Source organism: Rhyacophila brunnea, unplaced genomic scaffold (assembly GCF_057557595.1).
Source record: "Rhyacophila brunnea isolate RB1 unplaced genomic scaffold, BYU_Rbru_1.0 scaffold_20, whole genome shotgun sequence".
Lineage (NCBI taxonomy): Eukaryota > Metazoa > Arthropoda > Insecta > Trichoptera > Rhyacophilidae > Rhyacophila > Rhyacophila brunnea.
The window spans coordinates 3150716-3166574 of record NW_028232860.1 but is presented as its reverse complement, the minus strand read 5'-3'; the positions used below and the strand labels follow the sequence as shown (position 1 = coordinate 3166574).

At 33.6% G+C, this 15859-nt stretch overlaps 1 protein-coding gene across 1 annotated transcript in view; it reads left to right on the top strand.

Annotated features, from left to right (window-relative positions):
• Ppn (proteoglycan-like sulfated glycoprotein papilin) overlaps positions 1 to 14356 on the top strand; it is a 326333-nt gene extending 311977 nt beyond the window's left edge. The window contains exons 44-52 of the mRNA XM_085948667.1: positions 102 to 389; positions 2503 to 2697; positions 3900 to 4030; positions 4920 to 5070; positions 8870 to 9328; positions 11649 to 11807; positions 11928 to 12041; positions 13734 to 13830; positions 14117 to 14356. Coding sequence (XP_085804793.1) covers positions 102 to 389; positions 2503 to 2697; positions 3900 to 4030; positions 4920 to 5070; positions 8870 to 9328; positions 11649 to 11807; positions 11928 to 12041; positions 13734 to 13830; positions 14117 to 14222 — 1700 coding nt within the window. The 3' untranslated portion in view covers positions 14223 to 14356. The remainder of the gene's footprint in view (positions 1 to 101; positions 390 to 2502; positions 2698 to 3899; positions 4031 to 4919; positions 5071 to 8869; positions 9329 to 11648; positions 11808 to 11927; positions 12042 to 13733; positions 13831 to 14116) is intronic.
• Positions 14357 to 15859: the final 1503 nt, after the last annotated feature.

Here is a 15859-nt window from a genome sequence, read left to right as displayed (position 1 = left end):
TTATACATTGAACGCATTTTTTATAATGTCGTCCAGTGATTCTCAACAGTGTTCACAACTGCATTGTTAAATTTATAATTATCGTAATGCTGTTTTGACAGGTTCGAACGAGATCGATATAGCTGATCGTTTCGAGAAACCTGAAGAACCCATTCGACCGACCGAACCAGAGCCATCTGTTGACCGATGCCAGTCGCAGAAAGATTACTGCCGAACTCTCCGCTGTCCTTACGATCAAACTAGGTCTGTTGGCTCTGACGGTTGCGAGCAGTGCGGATGCAGCGACCCCTGTCTGAACAGCAGGTGTGATAGAGACAGCCGGTGCGCTATTGAGTATTACAGGGATGAGAGGACTAAACAGCCAGCGTACAGGGCGGTCTGCAGATTAGGTAAGGCAAATTATGTAAACAATAAATTCCATGACAAGACTAGGAATCGATTCATTGAAATTTTTGACATATTTCTTCAAAATCTTGACAATGTGTTGATCCAACACCGAAAAACCCATCACATTTAATGAATGAAATGTTAAATGGATTGCGGGAAGATAACGAATTCGGTGGCATGATGAGCGTTACCAATTTAGCGTTTTTGTTACCAGATCTAGCATTTTTCGATATGCATCCTAGCTTGCAAAAATGCATCTGGCTTGAGGCGTTTTTACTAGCATTTTTTGATGCCTCCAACAGCTTTAAATGTGCTGAAAATACGTTAGATATTTAGTTTATTTATTTTCATGGGCATCAAATTTGTGACTATCTGATACCTACATTAAGTAGGTGGGGCGGTACCTATTTTAGTAGCGTGAGAAATAAAACAACATAATTTAACACATTGAAACAATAGGAGCATTCATGGCCTTATAGTGAAATGGTATCATATAATTTAATGTGTGCTTCGGTATGTGAGATCAGTTTGACGATTATCGGAATGACATGAAACGAAACTTGAACGCCGTTGACACAATATAGGCATACATTTTTTCCATTGTTTTATTATTATTGCACTTTTTTTCTATACGAGAAAAGAAAAGGCTTGGTTCTTGGTAGAACAATTATTAAATTTACTTTTCTGTAATTGTTTTCTTACCCCGTCTAGTATGTTTTTGTCAATGACAGTTGGCACACTGGGCATGATGGCCTATAGAAATACTTGTGTGGGGCTGGGAGCAATCAAATGTTGAGACTCAGCTGACTAGAGGAGTCTTCTTGAAGCCGTCATGGTTCACCCTAGGTTGTAGTGCTAGAAAAGAAGAAAAGTATAAATTTAAACATTCTGGCACAATACCAATGATAGATTTCCCATATATCATCGTTCAAATCAAATTTATTTATTTTACATATAATGAACATAACAAATTATAAATTCAAAGCGTTCACGGCATGACATAAAATAAGTGTTAATAATTTTTAAAAATAAAAATACAGTTAAATGTGAGTTAATAATACAATAAGTAATAAAATAAGAAATAAAATAAAATAACAAAAATAAAAGTAGACGGAAGCACACAGAGTGAACTTTGATAGACCCTATCTTAAAAACTTATAAAACAACGTCCACCTAAATTCACCCTCATGTAAGTGGAATATATCAATATCCAAAGCGATTTCATTAAACATGGTTATTACCCTCCCAATTGGCATTGCCAATGGCAGGTTATTTCTGCACCTTGGAAGAACAAACAACGGATGCGCTCGATTCCTAAGGTAATTATCAGAGACACACAAGCCAACACCACCAAGAATGGCAGAGTTTACGCCGCGTATAAGTCTGAAAAAATATGTAGCTAAATAAAGATCCCTTCTAAATTTTAAGCTACAGTATGTAAGCATACCTAAGAGAAAATCAGCCGGATAGAGCCACAGATAATATCCATACAGCCGAAAGTAAAGGAGTCTCAAAAATTTCTTTTGGACTCTCTCCACCATAAGGCCGTACTTCAACTGGTGCGGGGCCCAAACGATAGACCCACTCTCAAGTCTGCTTCTAAATAAGGAGTTATAGAGAATTTTTAGTACCGTAACATCCGAAAAGACCCGGGAAGTACGCAAGACAAAGCCCAACATCTTTAGTCCCTTATTACAAATGGTATCTATATGACCACTAAACGTCAGTTTACTGTCAAACTTAATTCTAAGATCTCTTACAGATGATACTCGTGAGAGAACTCTGCCATGCCGTGGTCGATCCACTGCTAGATTAAGTCCTCTCCTAGCTTCTTCCACTCTAGTTTTTTGCTGCCACGTACATCCACCTAACTTGATGAGTTCGTCGATCAAGCTGGTTTTGAGGTGTTTCTGCGGACGTTTAGTGTCACTCGGGTATCACTGTATGACTGCATGATGTCCAATGGTTGTCCACTCGTCAAGCGACATTTCTGGTCGTTTGTCATTTCATAATTAAGTCATTTTTATAATTTGTATTTATTATGTATTATGGCGCATTGGCCATTCGCTGTAATACCATAGAACTTTCTTCTAAATAAATAAATATTTTTTTTAGTGAACAAGCCCGGAGAATGCCCGAGGACGCTGGAGCGGTACCCAGACAAGGAGAACTGCTCTCGGCAGTGCGACACGGATGCGGACTGTCGCGAGGATGACAAGTGCTGCCACAGTGGCTGCAGCTCGCTCTGCGTCGCTCCTGCTGTTGAAGCCCTGCCCGCCTATACCACTTCGCCAATCCAACAACCAGGGGGTAAGATTATAAATTCAATTTTAGTGTTGTAGGAATAGATCGTAAAAAAAAGACTTGGGAAAACTTAAAAAATGTACTTAGGTATTAGACAAAATCTTATATCGAGTGGATTCAAATACACATCTTTGCTTGCCGAGAAAGGGTTCCAACCACTAAGCTATTGACTCAAGTACCAACCTTGCAGGTATTATCTAATAACCTGTTTGATGTGAATTTCTAATGTGATCGATAACGTTACTGGTACATTTAATTACTATTTAATTACTTATCACATTTAAATAACATGTTAATTACATCTAATGGCCACCTAATGAGGACATAACAGCTGTGCCGTCAGCGCTGCAAGGATTAAGAGCCATTACTTAAAATTTGTCGCAATTTAGTATGGTGCCTTTAGCATAGTGGTCTATTGTGCATGGGCGCAAAACCCGAGAGATGCAGGTTCGATTCCTGCGAGGGTGTCTTACTTTTTAAAAAAAAGATTTTTTCTATTGGTTCTCAGAAGTATTTTCAAAATTATGTATTGTTAGTCCTTGTAATTATTAAAATCAAGGGAAAAGCATTACTTACATAAATGATGTCATTTTTCATTAAAATCTAAGAATATAGCATTCTTCATTGGAAGCAAAATATATAAATTGTAGACAATAATTGTCAACTGAGTTATCTTTCACTTGCTGGGCAAGGACTCAAACCACCAAGCCACTAACATTATTTTCAAAATTACAATAATTATGGTAGCCATTATTGATTTGAAAATACTCAGATAGCATAGTTATCTGGAAGGTTACTTCTTGAATCATTATAATAGAATAAGTTCTTATTACTTCCTCCTGGTGTGGCTGCTGGCTTCCTCTAATAACTTTCTCTGGACCGGTCCCTACCCATCCCTTTTAGGTTGGTACCCCTAGCGTAAGACAGTCATTGGTAGCTCCAGATAGAAAATTCTTAAAATAATAAATTATTGATAAAATGTTGGATTAATAAAATCCTGGGTCTGGCAAGTACACGTATTGGTTTTCAATTTGTGTATTAGTCAGAGTATGGACCTAGTAGGTTGAGTAAGCGGCTGACATCCAGTTCTCGTAAAAACAAAATCTGTCAATACAAACCTCCACTTTGTGAAGGCCCATATGATCTTATTAGGATCGGACATGGTTGATATGTATATATTATATATAATACAATGTTGAATTTTCCAGTTGAACCGGCCCGTGTTGATGAAACGACGGAGCCTGAAGTAACTGCTGATGAAGGAAATGTGGCAACACTCAGGTGCCTAGTATACGGACATCCTGCCCCCACTATCACTTGGAGGAAAGGATCCATCATTGTAAGAATGTTTACGAGATGATTTTATTTGTAAAACAGATCTCAAGACTTATGTGCATGGGCTTTCAGAGACAAATAAGGCATGGGGCAACTGGTATTTTTGAGTACCCCACCTTTAAAAATTCAAAACTATGAGAAAGACCATATAAAATTGTCTCTGTATTTTAACTACCTCCTATGTGGTTTGAGTCATATTCTGAGATAATTGAAAAAAACTTGTTTTAAAAAATCTGAGTTGGTTTCATGGTATGATCAATATATTATGGAATGTTACATTCTCAAAATCTTGTGAATTATTCGTTGAATATAAGAAATAGTTTATTAAAAATTGTTAGCAAGTTCAAGTAGATATTATAACTTAAATAATTGGCGAGTGCCGGGCGTAGGTTAGTAATTAAGGTAGGTAATTAATATTTCTTGATTTAATACACAAAAACGGATAGTCAATAATAACAAAATTTGATAAGCATTTCATGTGTGACCTACTAGTTTAAATCGTCGCATTTAGGTACGAGGCTTGTAGCATAATTGGTTAATACACAGTTGGCGCGATACCAGTAGTTATACGGGTTCTAAGGCTATAAGGCTGCTAAAATTGTGAAACCTGGGACAAACTGCCTTTGCTGTCCCCCATTTTTGATATGGTCACAATAGATGTCTTGACCAAATTGCATGAACGGTCTCGCTGACTAGTAGATTTGTGCCGATTGTCATGAAAAATAATTGTCAAAAATAGATAACTATTGCACACAGCGATTCAGATATCAAAATGTATTGGGAGTATTGCAAACGAGAGGCACATGTACACTTTTTCACACAATCTAAAAATTAAAAGTATGAACATCGTGACACCGTACAATTATGGAATAATATTTTTTGTATTATTTCAGATTGATGGATCAACTGGCCGCCATAGGATATTGACTGACGGAGCGCTGCAAATTGTTTCTCTGTACAGAAACGACTCTGGCATTTACATCTGCATTGCCGATAATGGAATCGGCTTACCCGTGCAAAAGGAAATCAATTTACAAGTCAACGGTAACATTTTACAATTGATTATGGTACCTAATGATTGACAATAGAGGTTTAAATGCCAAATGCTTTCACTGTTCGAGCAGGAGTATGTTTCTATTAATTGACATGTGGAATGTTCTTGAATGTCAGATCATTCTAAAGCTGGCTTAAGACGCACAAGTATACATGAACGTGTGTAGCCGACTTTATTCAAGTTATATTTTTGAATTATCATTTGCTAAAACGTCGCTATAGTACTTGTTTTCCGAATAGACCAATTGTCGATTGTTCAGGAAACGAAAAACAAAGTTCCCTGTCTTATATTTAAATATCAGTACATATATCAAGCACTCTGTCTCCTTTTTATGATTGCCACATTATCCAAGAAGAGATTTGATGAATAATATATTAGTATAATTCATTAAACTAAGAGAAAATACGTTTTATTTACAAGTAAGCAATGTGGATATACGGATCATTCTCAGCGCTGGCTCCGAAAAGTGGATATTCGGAACAAAACAAGGACATTCGGAATGTAAGACCGTAGCGTATCGTTGCATGGACCACGGTATACCGTGTGGTCAAAAAGTACAAACTTAAAAACTTAATATTTATTTACGTAAATTTTAATAAATTTACTGATAGGTACATGATTTTTTGTAAATTGGTGATCAAGTTGTATCAATGATCGTTTTTATCTAATTTCATAGGTAATTATAAAATATGCCATTCACCATTTTCTGTTTACAAAATTGGGAATCAACATAAAATTATATATCTAATTATAGTTATAAAAAAAACTGTATCCATAGATTTACGTAATAATAATGTAGGTAGTAAAATTTTCCTAATTTCTATATTAAAACGGTGGCAATGATATTTTTATTGGTCACAAATAATGTTTTATTATGGATTTTAATCGAACTTGATACAATTAAACTTATTACAAACCATATATTGCATATTAGGTATTATGTTTTATTGGCATGGAACAAAAAATAGGGGCATGTGTTATTTAATAACCATTGATTGAGAATATTCTATCCTGAGTATAATATTATTATATAAAATAGTTCACTCACGAAACCAGAATTAACCTTAATAGATCGTACATTAACTAAAATATCTATTGGATAGCCAATAGTATTATAATTATACTTAATGAAAATACAATCAAATGTACTGTAATTCAATGGAAATCCACCAAAAAAAAAATAGGTATAGACATACATCTTATTAATAAATGAGATTAAATATTCGCGTACATTTTAGCATGAATAGATAAAAAGTAAATTAAAAACAGAAAAAGTTTTGATTATAGACATTAATAATAATTATTTTTTAAGACCGTAGTTACCGAGTCACACTGTACAATTCGTATGACCGTTGGGATATTATCTCTGTTTCTCAGTACAAAATACAGTAATTTAGGTTAAAATACTTACTTCCATAACTCTGCTGTAAGTTCAGAGCGAACTGGTGATGTACCAGCCAAGATTGATAACTTTAAATTTGATAAATTCACTATTTAAACGATAGAAACTTAAAATAACACAATAGTAGTCAAAATCGCGCGCTTTGAAAGACGAAAAACAGACATCAGTCACATATGAAGTGAGCGACATTAGAAGTAGACAGCGCTATATGAAAGCGATATGCGAGAGTGAGACCGAGCTATTCTATTTGACATACGGAAAATAAGCACAAAGCAATCGATGCGAAACATGGCGTATTCCGAGTTTTTAAAAAAATATCTCTGTTTCTACATGAAAATATACAATTTTTATAAATGATTTTGGTGTAGTTAGACAAAAGAAATATAACTGCATTAAAATGTCGATTTTGACAAAAATGGATATTCGGAAAACAAGTACTATAGCGACGAAAAGTTAAGTGAGCAATAACAATTGGATTGTCAGAAGTCTTATATGCGAGTGTTATGCTTCTAATACATTATGATGTACGTTGCATACTGTCATGCTGTCACGGTGACAAATTTAGTCTATGGTTTCGTCATTCTGCAGAATATTTTGAACGATCACCATCTCTATAAATTCAATGATTGGAGAGTGCCAATTCTAATGTATTAGTATTTTGAATTATTATTCATTATCCATGCTAATTTCAATTAATTTCAACAGTTTCTACGTGTGCATATGTTAAAAGTACTCGCGATATTGCATCCATAAATAATATTTTGAACAAAACCTAACCTGCAGACCATAGAAACAACATTCAATAGTGCCAACCGCTAAAATCACCGAGATTTTGACAAGAGTTGAAAATGGGTAGGCATGTAGAAAATGATAAAAAATGTTCATTGAGTCATACGGGTATCGATGCAGTGCAGTATGCGTGAGGTGACCTCATTGTTGTTCTGGTGATTTCGGCAGATTTTTCTAACTGACAATGTTCGTTTTAATGTTCAAAATGTGCTACAGGATGGTTGCATCGTCTGACAACATTTAAAAAACCAAGAAAAATGACATTACACATTTTTTTCCTGTAGCGACAGCTTACCTTGACATCACGTGACAGTACGCGACGTGCATCATAATATATTTGAACCTTTTGGGTTTAAAAAGGTCAAATAACGTTGTCTAAAAAAAGCATTTTGTAGTTATTGTCATACAATGTAATAAAGTCCAGTTAAATATTTATTTCATCTCCTGAATATTAGCTCTGTAGAAGACATCCAAATTGGGAAATAACATTTTCTGATTATTTATAGATAACGATAATTTAAATTCAATGCTTACTGCACAATATCTTGTATGAATTATTCACCAAACGCAATCAATAACTGAAAGCAACAGTGTGAATAGCCTTGCAGTAAACCATACTGCAAGCTGTACAGATCATAGCACTCAACTGAAAAGATTAGATGAGACAAAAAGATATTATGTATTTATTAAGCTTAAGGCAAACAATGTTTTTATGGCATTTCGTTCACATGTTGATGATCATTTTCGATGACTTCAAGATTGTAGTAGTGTTTTGTAGTTTGTTTCCTGGTATGAATTAACAAAATTTGTGAATGTCTCTTTATACTTCTGTTTCACTAACACTAATATAACGTAATAACATAGTAAAATGAATAATAATTAATTCTGGTTTACAATGACAGTATTTTTATGTTTAGTAATTTATGGAAATAGTTATCTTTTCTATGCATTTCATCGATTATAATATGATATATTTATTTTCATTTTGATGTTCCCAAAATTAGGGTGCATCTTTATTACCAAGTATGTCTCTACATGAAAATAGAACAAGAATAATTAAATACTTGAACAAGACAAATGATGAAATATTAAGCCGGGTACTCATTAGCGAGCCGTAACTGTAACTGTTCCAGATACTGTAACCATCTCTAGATGCGAACTAATTATTTGGTATCCATACTGGTTATTATATCTGCGACGGTCACAGTTACGGCTCGCTTATACGTATTCGGCATTAGGTGTGTAAAAAAAACACAACATTTGTTTTGAGAAAAACCAATTAGTTTAAGCATTGTTTATAGTTGAACACATTGGTGGACACATTTACATCAAGAACCATCAATATATTTTTGGTTAAATAATCGCTTAGCGGCGATCCTTGTAGATGGCATTGAAAATAATATCGTATTTTAAAATCGATGAAATACACTACTAAAATCTCTAATAATTAGTTTGGGAATGTGACGTGTAATAAAGTTACAAATTGATTTAAATATGGGTACATAGTGCATAATATTGTGTTAGTAGTCGAATTAACTCTTTGTATTGTCTTTGTCCTAACCATTGCATGTGCATGTTTTGTGTTTATTATAACGTAGACCCAGTTCCCGGACCGGCGAACATAATCCACGGAGATGACAATATAGTCAGTAGAATTGGCAACCCTCTGGTGCTGAGATGCTTAGCGTACGGTTACCCCGCTCCGAGCGTACAATGGTGGCACGGACAGGACATGTTACCGATCGAAAATGACCAATACGAGCACAGGAGAGATCACTCTCTCCTTATCAAGAGATTGACGCCGGAGAGACTCGGCCCTTACACTTGCCAGGCGTACAATGGTTACGGTAAACCGGGGTCATCGTCGGTGACAGTGAGCTCGCCGAGGCCAGCGGATTGGAACAGACCCGAATACAGTGGATACATCAGATACTTTGTAGATTCCCGGGATGGACCGGTTCTTGTAACACCGCGCCCGATCCGTCCGACACTTCCCGAGGAACCGTCTCCGGAAATTGTGCCTCTACCGCACCCAGACCCATCTAAGGAATTCGTCGGTATGTATTCATTCATGTCTGATTGACAATTGTTTAGTGGACAAATAATTGACTAAGATGAGTGATGTACACCAAGGGCCTCCTTATCAAGAGAGAATATTTTTTAAAGTTCCGCTCAGGGATGTTAGAGTTTTAACCGTATCAAAACAGGGTTATAGGTTACGTGTCCGGAAACTTGTACGTATGCAGTTCACCGTATCACACTTCACCGGAAATATATGGCCGTATATTAAAGACCGTCCACTCTCTTTGGGTCGTATAGTACTGACATAAAATTCAAATCTAAATAAAACACGGTTTTTGTCAGTTTACACTTTACAGGAAGCCAGCGATTTGCAAACAAATTTTGAAAATAGTCGATATACGGGATTATTTGTTAGGTTAGATGACCATGAATTTTGCCAAAATCGGCTATGAAAATTGAATTAATGTTCATAATCTCTTTTCGATAAGAAAGCTCACGGCACTCTATGCTATGGTGAAATGTTTTACGTACAATTTACAAGTAACCGTTTTTAGCATTGTGTTGGGTAAATAAATGGATAACAACCATTCTTTTTAAAAAATAGTCTTTTAACCTAATTACAACTCTATCGACAGCCATTTGCTCTGCTTTGGAGGAAAAATGGTATTTTTCTTTTACTGTGCATTTATATAATATGAGTCAAGCAATGTTTTTTTTGTGCTATTGATTTATTTCTTTTAATTGACAATTATTATTAATAAAAGACGTTCACAACATAGAAATACAGTGGGGAGTCTACTAAGTAAGTTAAACTGACCATTTTTAAAAAATTCATAAAACATCATGCATCTGAACTCGACTTACATAAGTGGAATATATCAATATCCAACGTGATTAGGTTGAATATGGCAGCTATTATCATCTCAATCATTGTCACCACTAATAACAGGTTAGTTTTTCACCTTGGGAGAACAATAATAATCTATAGGTACTCCTAATTTAATTTGATGATATTATAATAATGTTAATCTTTCGGCATTTTCTGTAATCGACTAATCCAGGGTTTTTTTATGGGATTTCTCTATGTTGCGACTAATTTATTTAATGTGTAATGCTTGTGTTTGTTTGGTGATGGATATGGCACGATTTAAAAAAATGATTTTTAGACTATTATGTATTGATAATATGATTTTCACATTAAAAAAAAATATAGTAAGTATAATAATATGGGAATGGGACGACTGGGCCCCAGGACAATTGGCCGCCGTACTGTCGAATGAAATAAATAGACGTTCTTTACGATTTTATACAGAAAGTAGATGAGGAATTTTAATCAGTTTCTATCTACTACTTAGTAGTATTAATACATTTTGCTATTAACATAATGTTTTTTATTGCGTATTGAGAATTATCATTTTAGCTTTATATAAAAATAAAAGAACTCTCTTCTCATTGGAACTGCAACACAATATGCACAATTAAATCATTATTTACGTGTGCATATTTAAATTCTCACAAAGTATTAAATAATAATAATATAATAATTAAAATATATATTTTAAAAATGCCTACCTATAATTCACGACGTATATTAATTTTCAAATTTCATTTGATTGCGTGGCGCCCAGTTGTCCCGGTGCTGAATCGTCCTAGACCCAATAATAATATGTATTTATAATAATGTATTGCCAATATTAGAGCCGTTATATATAGAACTATTAGTATTCAAGTTAATAAATTGTTTATATTTAATCACACATAATTCAGAGACACCACAGGAATTGTATGTCCATCAGTGTAGTCAACCGTACTATAATTACAGTATTTGTACTAAAACTTTGGTCAGTAACTATGTACAATATTTAAAAGGTACCTCTTAGGAAGAGCTAAGTATCTAAATAAAAAGGGTTTTGGAATTTCTCAAAATCTCCATTATTTGTTTTCTAAGAAACAAAAACATTTTTAACAGATGATAACGCGTACTTTAATTTTTGCCGAAATGCTATAGTTTCTTGGACCACGTACTATATTTCAGTGACAAAAAGTTGGGAACACTGATGGCCATTAAAAAAAATCAGATTCCGGTACAATGTGCTTCATCAATTTAGACACTTTCATAATTAATTACAACAAAATTAACCAATAATTTTGCATCCAAGATTTCGTTAATATCGATAACGATTTTTGTTTGTCTAAGGTGTTTTGAAGTGTGTCCGAATTATGATTGTTTATTCCTTGAATATGAAATATTATTAACAAATTTGGAAAAATCCTGACCTGTTTAAGAATTAATGTAATACCTACCTCAAAATCATAAAAGTTTTTGTAAAACCGATTCAAATGTTATGATTTTAGTGCCCGTTCAAGTGAATATAAGTATGGATACAAGTGTATACCCGGTGGGATCTGATCTTTCGATGCTTTGTAACGTGGACGGATACCCGGTGCCTCAAGTCACATGGCTGAAGGATGAGAAGCCTATGCAAAATGATGGAGACAGAGTATACATTTCAGGTTACAATCAATTCAATAACTTTACTGACCTTGGAGTATATTTTTCAATCACGTAACAATCAATACGGATTGCGTGGATAACTATCTAATTGAATATTCATTTGTTATTTATGTTTTCAGATAATAATCGATTGACAGTTTACAAATTGAATGCATCAGACGCTGGAGAATACAGATGCTACGCTCAGAACCAGTTCAGTTCCGCCTACAACTCTGTCCTCATCTCAGTGGAAGGTAAAACTCAGGATTTGAAGTATTACGAAACATATGTACTAGGGTCTTGCGGTGCGGTCTATAGATGCTGTGGATGCAGTGCATTTCTCAATTATTCTAAGATATTCATAAACTTAAATACACATACGTATGACCAATAAATAAATAGCTAAAACTACGTAACTTATGTTATTGAAAGTCGTGAAAATTAGTGAATATCACGGAACAAAGCAGTGGCAAAGAGTGGAGCAGGCTGTTAAGATCACATTAAACTTGTCAGTCATACCTATATGTTTTCATTGAACTAAGAATACAAATTGCCAATAGAATTGGTTAATTTTTAAAATTCAATTAAACCCTGTCTAGACCAAACCATAATAGTAGTGGTAGGCTGTGGAGATCTGACTAAAATAATACACACATTTATTAGTTTAGTTCAAACAAGTAGTGCAAGTACTATTCTATTTATGTCCAAAATTCAAAATTCAAATGTCGAATTTCAAAAATCAAATTCCAAATTCATTCATATTTCGAATTTCAAAAATCTAATTCAAAATTCAAATTTAGAATATCAAAATTCATTCCAAATTCAAACTTAAAAAGTAGAATTTCAAAAATCAAATTCCAAATTCAAAATTAAAAATTCTAATTTGGAATTTCAAAAATCAAATTCAAAATTAAAAATTTAAATTTCGAATATCAAAATTCATTCCAAATTCAAAACTGAAAATTCAAATTTCGAATTTCAAAAATCAAATTCCAAATTCAAAATTGAAAATTCTAATTTCGAATTTAAAAAATCAAATTCTAAATTCAAAATTAAAAATTCTAATTTCAAATATCAACATTCATTCCAAATTCAAATTTCGAATTTGAAAAATCATTCCAAATTCAAATGCGGAATTGTCAAATCTCCACAATCTACATACAGCCTTAGCTATTTTAACATAGTAGGTATATAGATAGTATGTTCAAAATTAGATATTTGTTTAATAACCACGTTTTTTGAAAGCATCCATCATCTCAGAAGTCTCCATACGCCATTGATATCTACATATTATCTTCTATGAAAGATTGCAACCATATTGCAGTACGTCTCCTTCTCTTGTTACTATTCTAATTCTCCATGGGCCTGAACTTTGAATGAATTTCCATGGCATCTCACAACAACCAGATGCAGATGGTCGCGCTTTTAGATGAATGATTGATGATTGATGAATGATGACAGCCGGCATCACCAGGCTCTTACCAGGTATTCGGAAGTATCACTTGACGACGGTCATACTATATCAAGCTGACCCGGCCGTGGCTCACGAACAACTTCCGAATCTGTGTGTATAATCGAGTCAATAAACTGTGGTTTAGCGGTAACAGGCTTAAGCACCAGTTGTCTTGTGCTAACTCAACTTGACATATTATGTGTTTTAAGTCACTCTGCCTCGTTCGTATCATATCAGATAGAGAGCGCTAACTTTAACAAGTTTAAAGTCACTCCATGTACGTTGCAGTCATGGTCTACTCATGACCCGTAATTGCTCGTCATCTGGTCTTGTGACAATAATAAATAAGGGGATTTGAGCAGGTGGGGAATAAGGATGACGACCACCACAATCGGCCCAACCAAATACTTTATAAAACATAATAGAAAAAAAATAAAACCTCATTATATTTGTAATGTTCAATAATATTAATTGTCTTTTATTTTAATTTCAGGACTGTACATTCATCCAAACTGTACTGACAGTCCATTCTTTGCAAAATGCTCGTTGATTGTTCGTGCAAGATACTGCACTCACAAATATTACGCAAGGTATGTACAAAATTATTTATTCTACTATGTATTTAACGTAGAATGTGTACATTGGCTGAAGAAGACTGGCTAGCGACAGGGATTCTCGGAGGCACCTCATGGTGTCCATATCTAACTAAGGGGCGGATATGGCCAAAGAAGAAGAAGAAAAAATCTCATTGAAAAAAATACGATTTCTCACTTCACTCTTACTCACTCATCTACACTCACTTTACATTCTAAGAAACTACTCACTTTACATTCTAAGAAAAATAGTTTATTCAACATTTTTATTTGTCGATTCCAGGTTCTGTTGTCGATCGTGCACGGAGGCCGGCCAACTGTCATCTTATGGACCACACCTTGAAGGCCTGAGCGCCCCCGCCAGCAGGAACGCCCTCCGAAGGAAATAGAGCTAGATCAAATATTTTTCAATTCAAATAGTCTCAGATGTGTACATAAACAATTGAAAAGGGACATTTTTTTAAAAGCAATGTTTTTTTAATCAATGATAATAATAATTGTCAAAATCACCCTAGTCCAAAAAAACTAAAATGCATCTGTCTGAACATTGCTAGTTATACTTTGAAGTTCAAAATCATTTTACATCTTTCAAACTTGTTTTTACTATTACTGTCAATATAATACTCTTAATAATTGAAATATAAATAACTGTAAAAGAATGTTTCATGACAGCAACATGTTTTGACTAACTTATAGCATTGTATTTAAAAAAAATCTCTTATGATATTAACCATTTTTATATTGACAAACAAGTTAGGTAGTGTTTAGTAATTTCTATGTATGCATCGCTACTTACCTATATAATATTATTGTTATTGTAAATTATTACTTTTTACAGAACCTTTGGCTAGAATATTGTTTTTGCATGAGCAAAAGAAAATACTTAATTAATGCATGTAGATAAATGAGAATCATAGCGTCTATCAACCGAGTGTGTCTAAAAGAAATTTATTATCAGTCAATATACTGGTATAATGAGAATTTTTTATGAATATATACTATACATTGATGAGTGGTTAACTTTCAGAGACTGCATTTTGTGTGTGCAATAGACCTCCACTTTCAAAGTCAAACTAACTCATTTATTTTGTTAGAATGAGTCTAGACAATTGGACTTCTTAGTTCTTAACTGGACATAAGTTGTTTTGGGTCCGAGCTCCGTCAACTTGGTTTAATAGAATATCCTATAATTTCAGAATACCAATCACATTCCATATCTCCAATTGTGTATGTTAAAAGGGACTGGCTTCCCACGTCGGTAATTACAATTTTGTTTCTTTCTAGCTAGGAGGTAAAATTTTACAGATTTCAGAAGGTTTGTGGCGTTAAAAGGCTTGTTTGCCAAGTTTTGGGAGGTTTTGCTCTTGGGACACTCTCAGGATAACACGGAAGCTCGCATAACGGGGTCGGATAGGTGGTGGAGATAAAATCAAGTGTGACAGATAAATGCAGTCTTTTCCAAGTTTATAACTCAACGCAATATCAATTTAATTTTATACTAATATTATAGGTAATAAATAATAATTAATACAAGTCAGTTTCTACAATTTTAAGAGCTATTTTTATAATATTATGATTTTAAGTAGGTTTTCTTAGAAATTATTATTAATTAAATCTGTAACTCTTCTCATTGAAGAAACTAAATCAAATAATAAATAATATTTTATTATCTGATTCAATAATAATTTAATTTTTTTAGTTATTTTATTTAAAACCGGATGAAAGCTTAAAGCTGTTTTAAACAATTAGTTTTTGCCGCCTTACTGGAGACTTTGTCATTTTATTGTGTCTCAATACAATAAAAAAAAAAGTTTTTTTTATTATTTTTTATGTCCTTAAGATAATAATAAAAATATAATAATATTCAAAACCCTTTAAGTGCCAATGATACAAAACAAACTACTCTATATAAAAATATATATTATCTTCCTATTAAATTATTTATTAGATATTAATAAATACGCATTTAAAAATAAATAATAAGACATATCAATACCGCCTTCAATTTGTCAATTTATTATGTCAT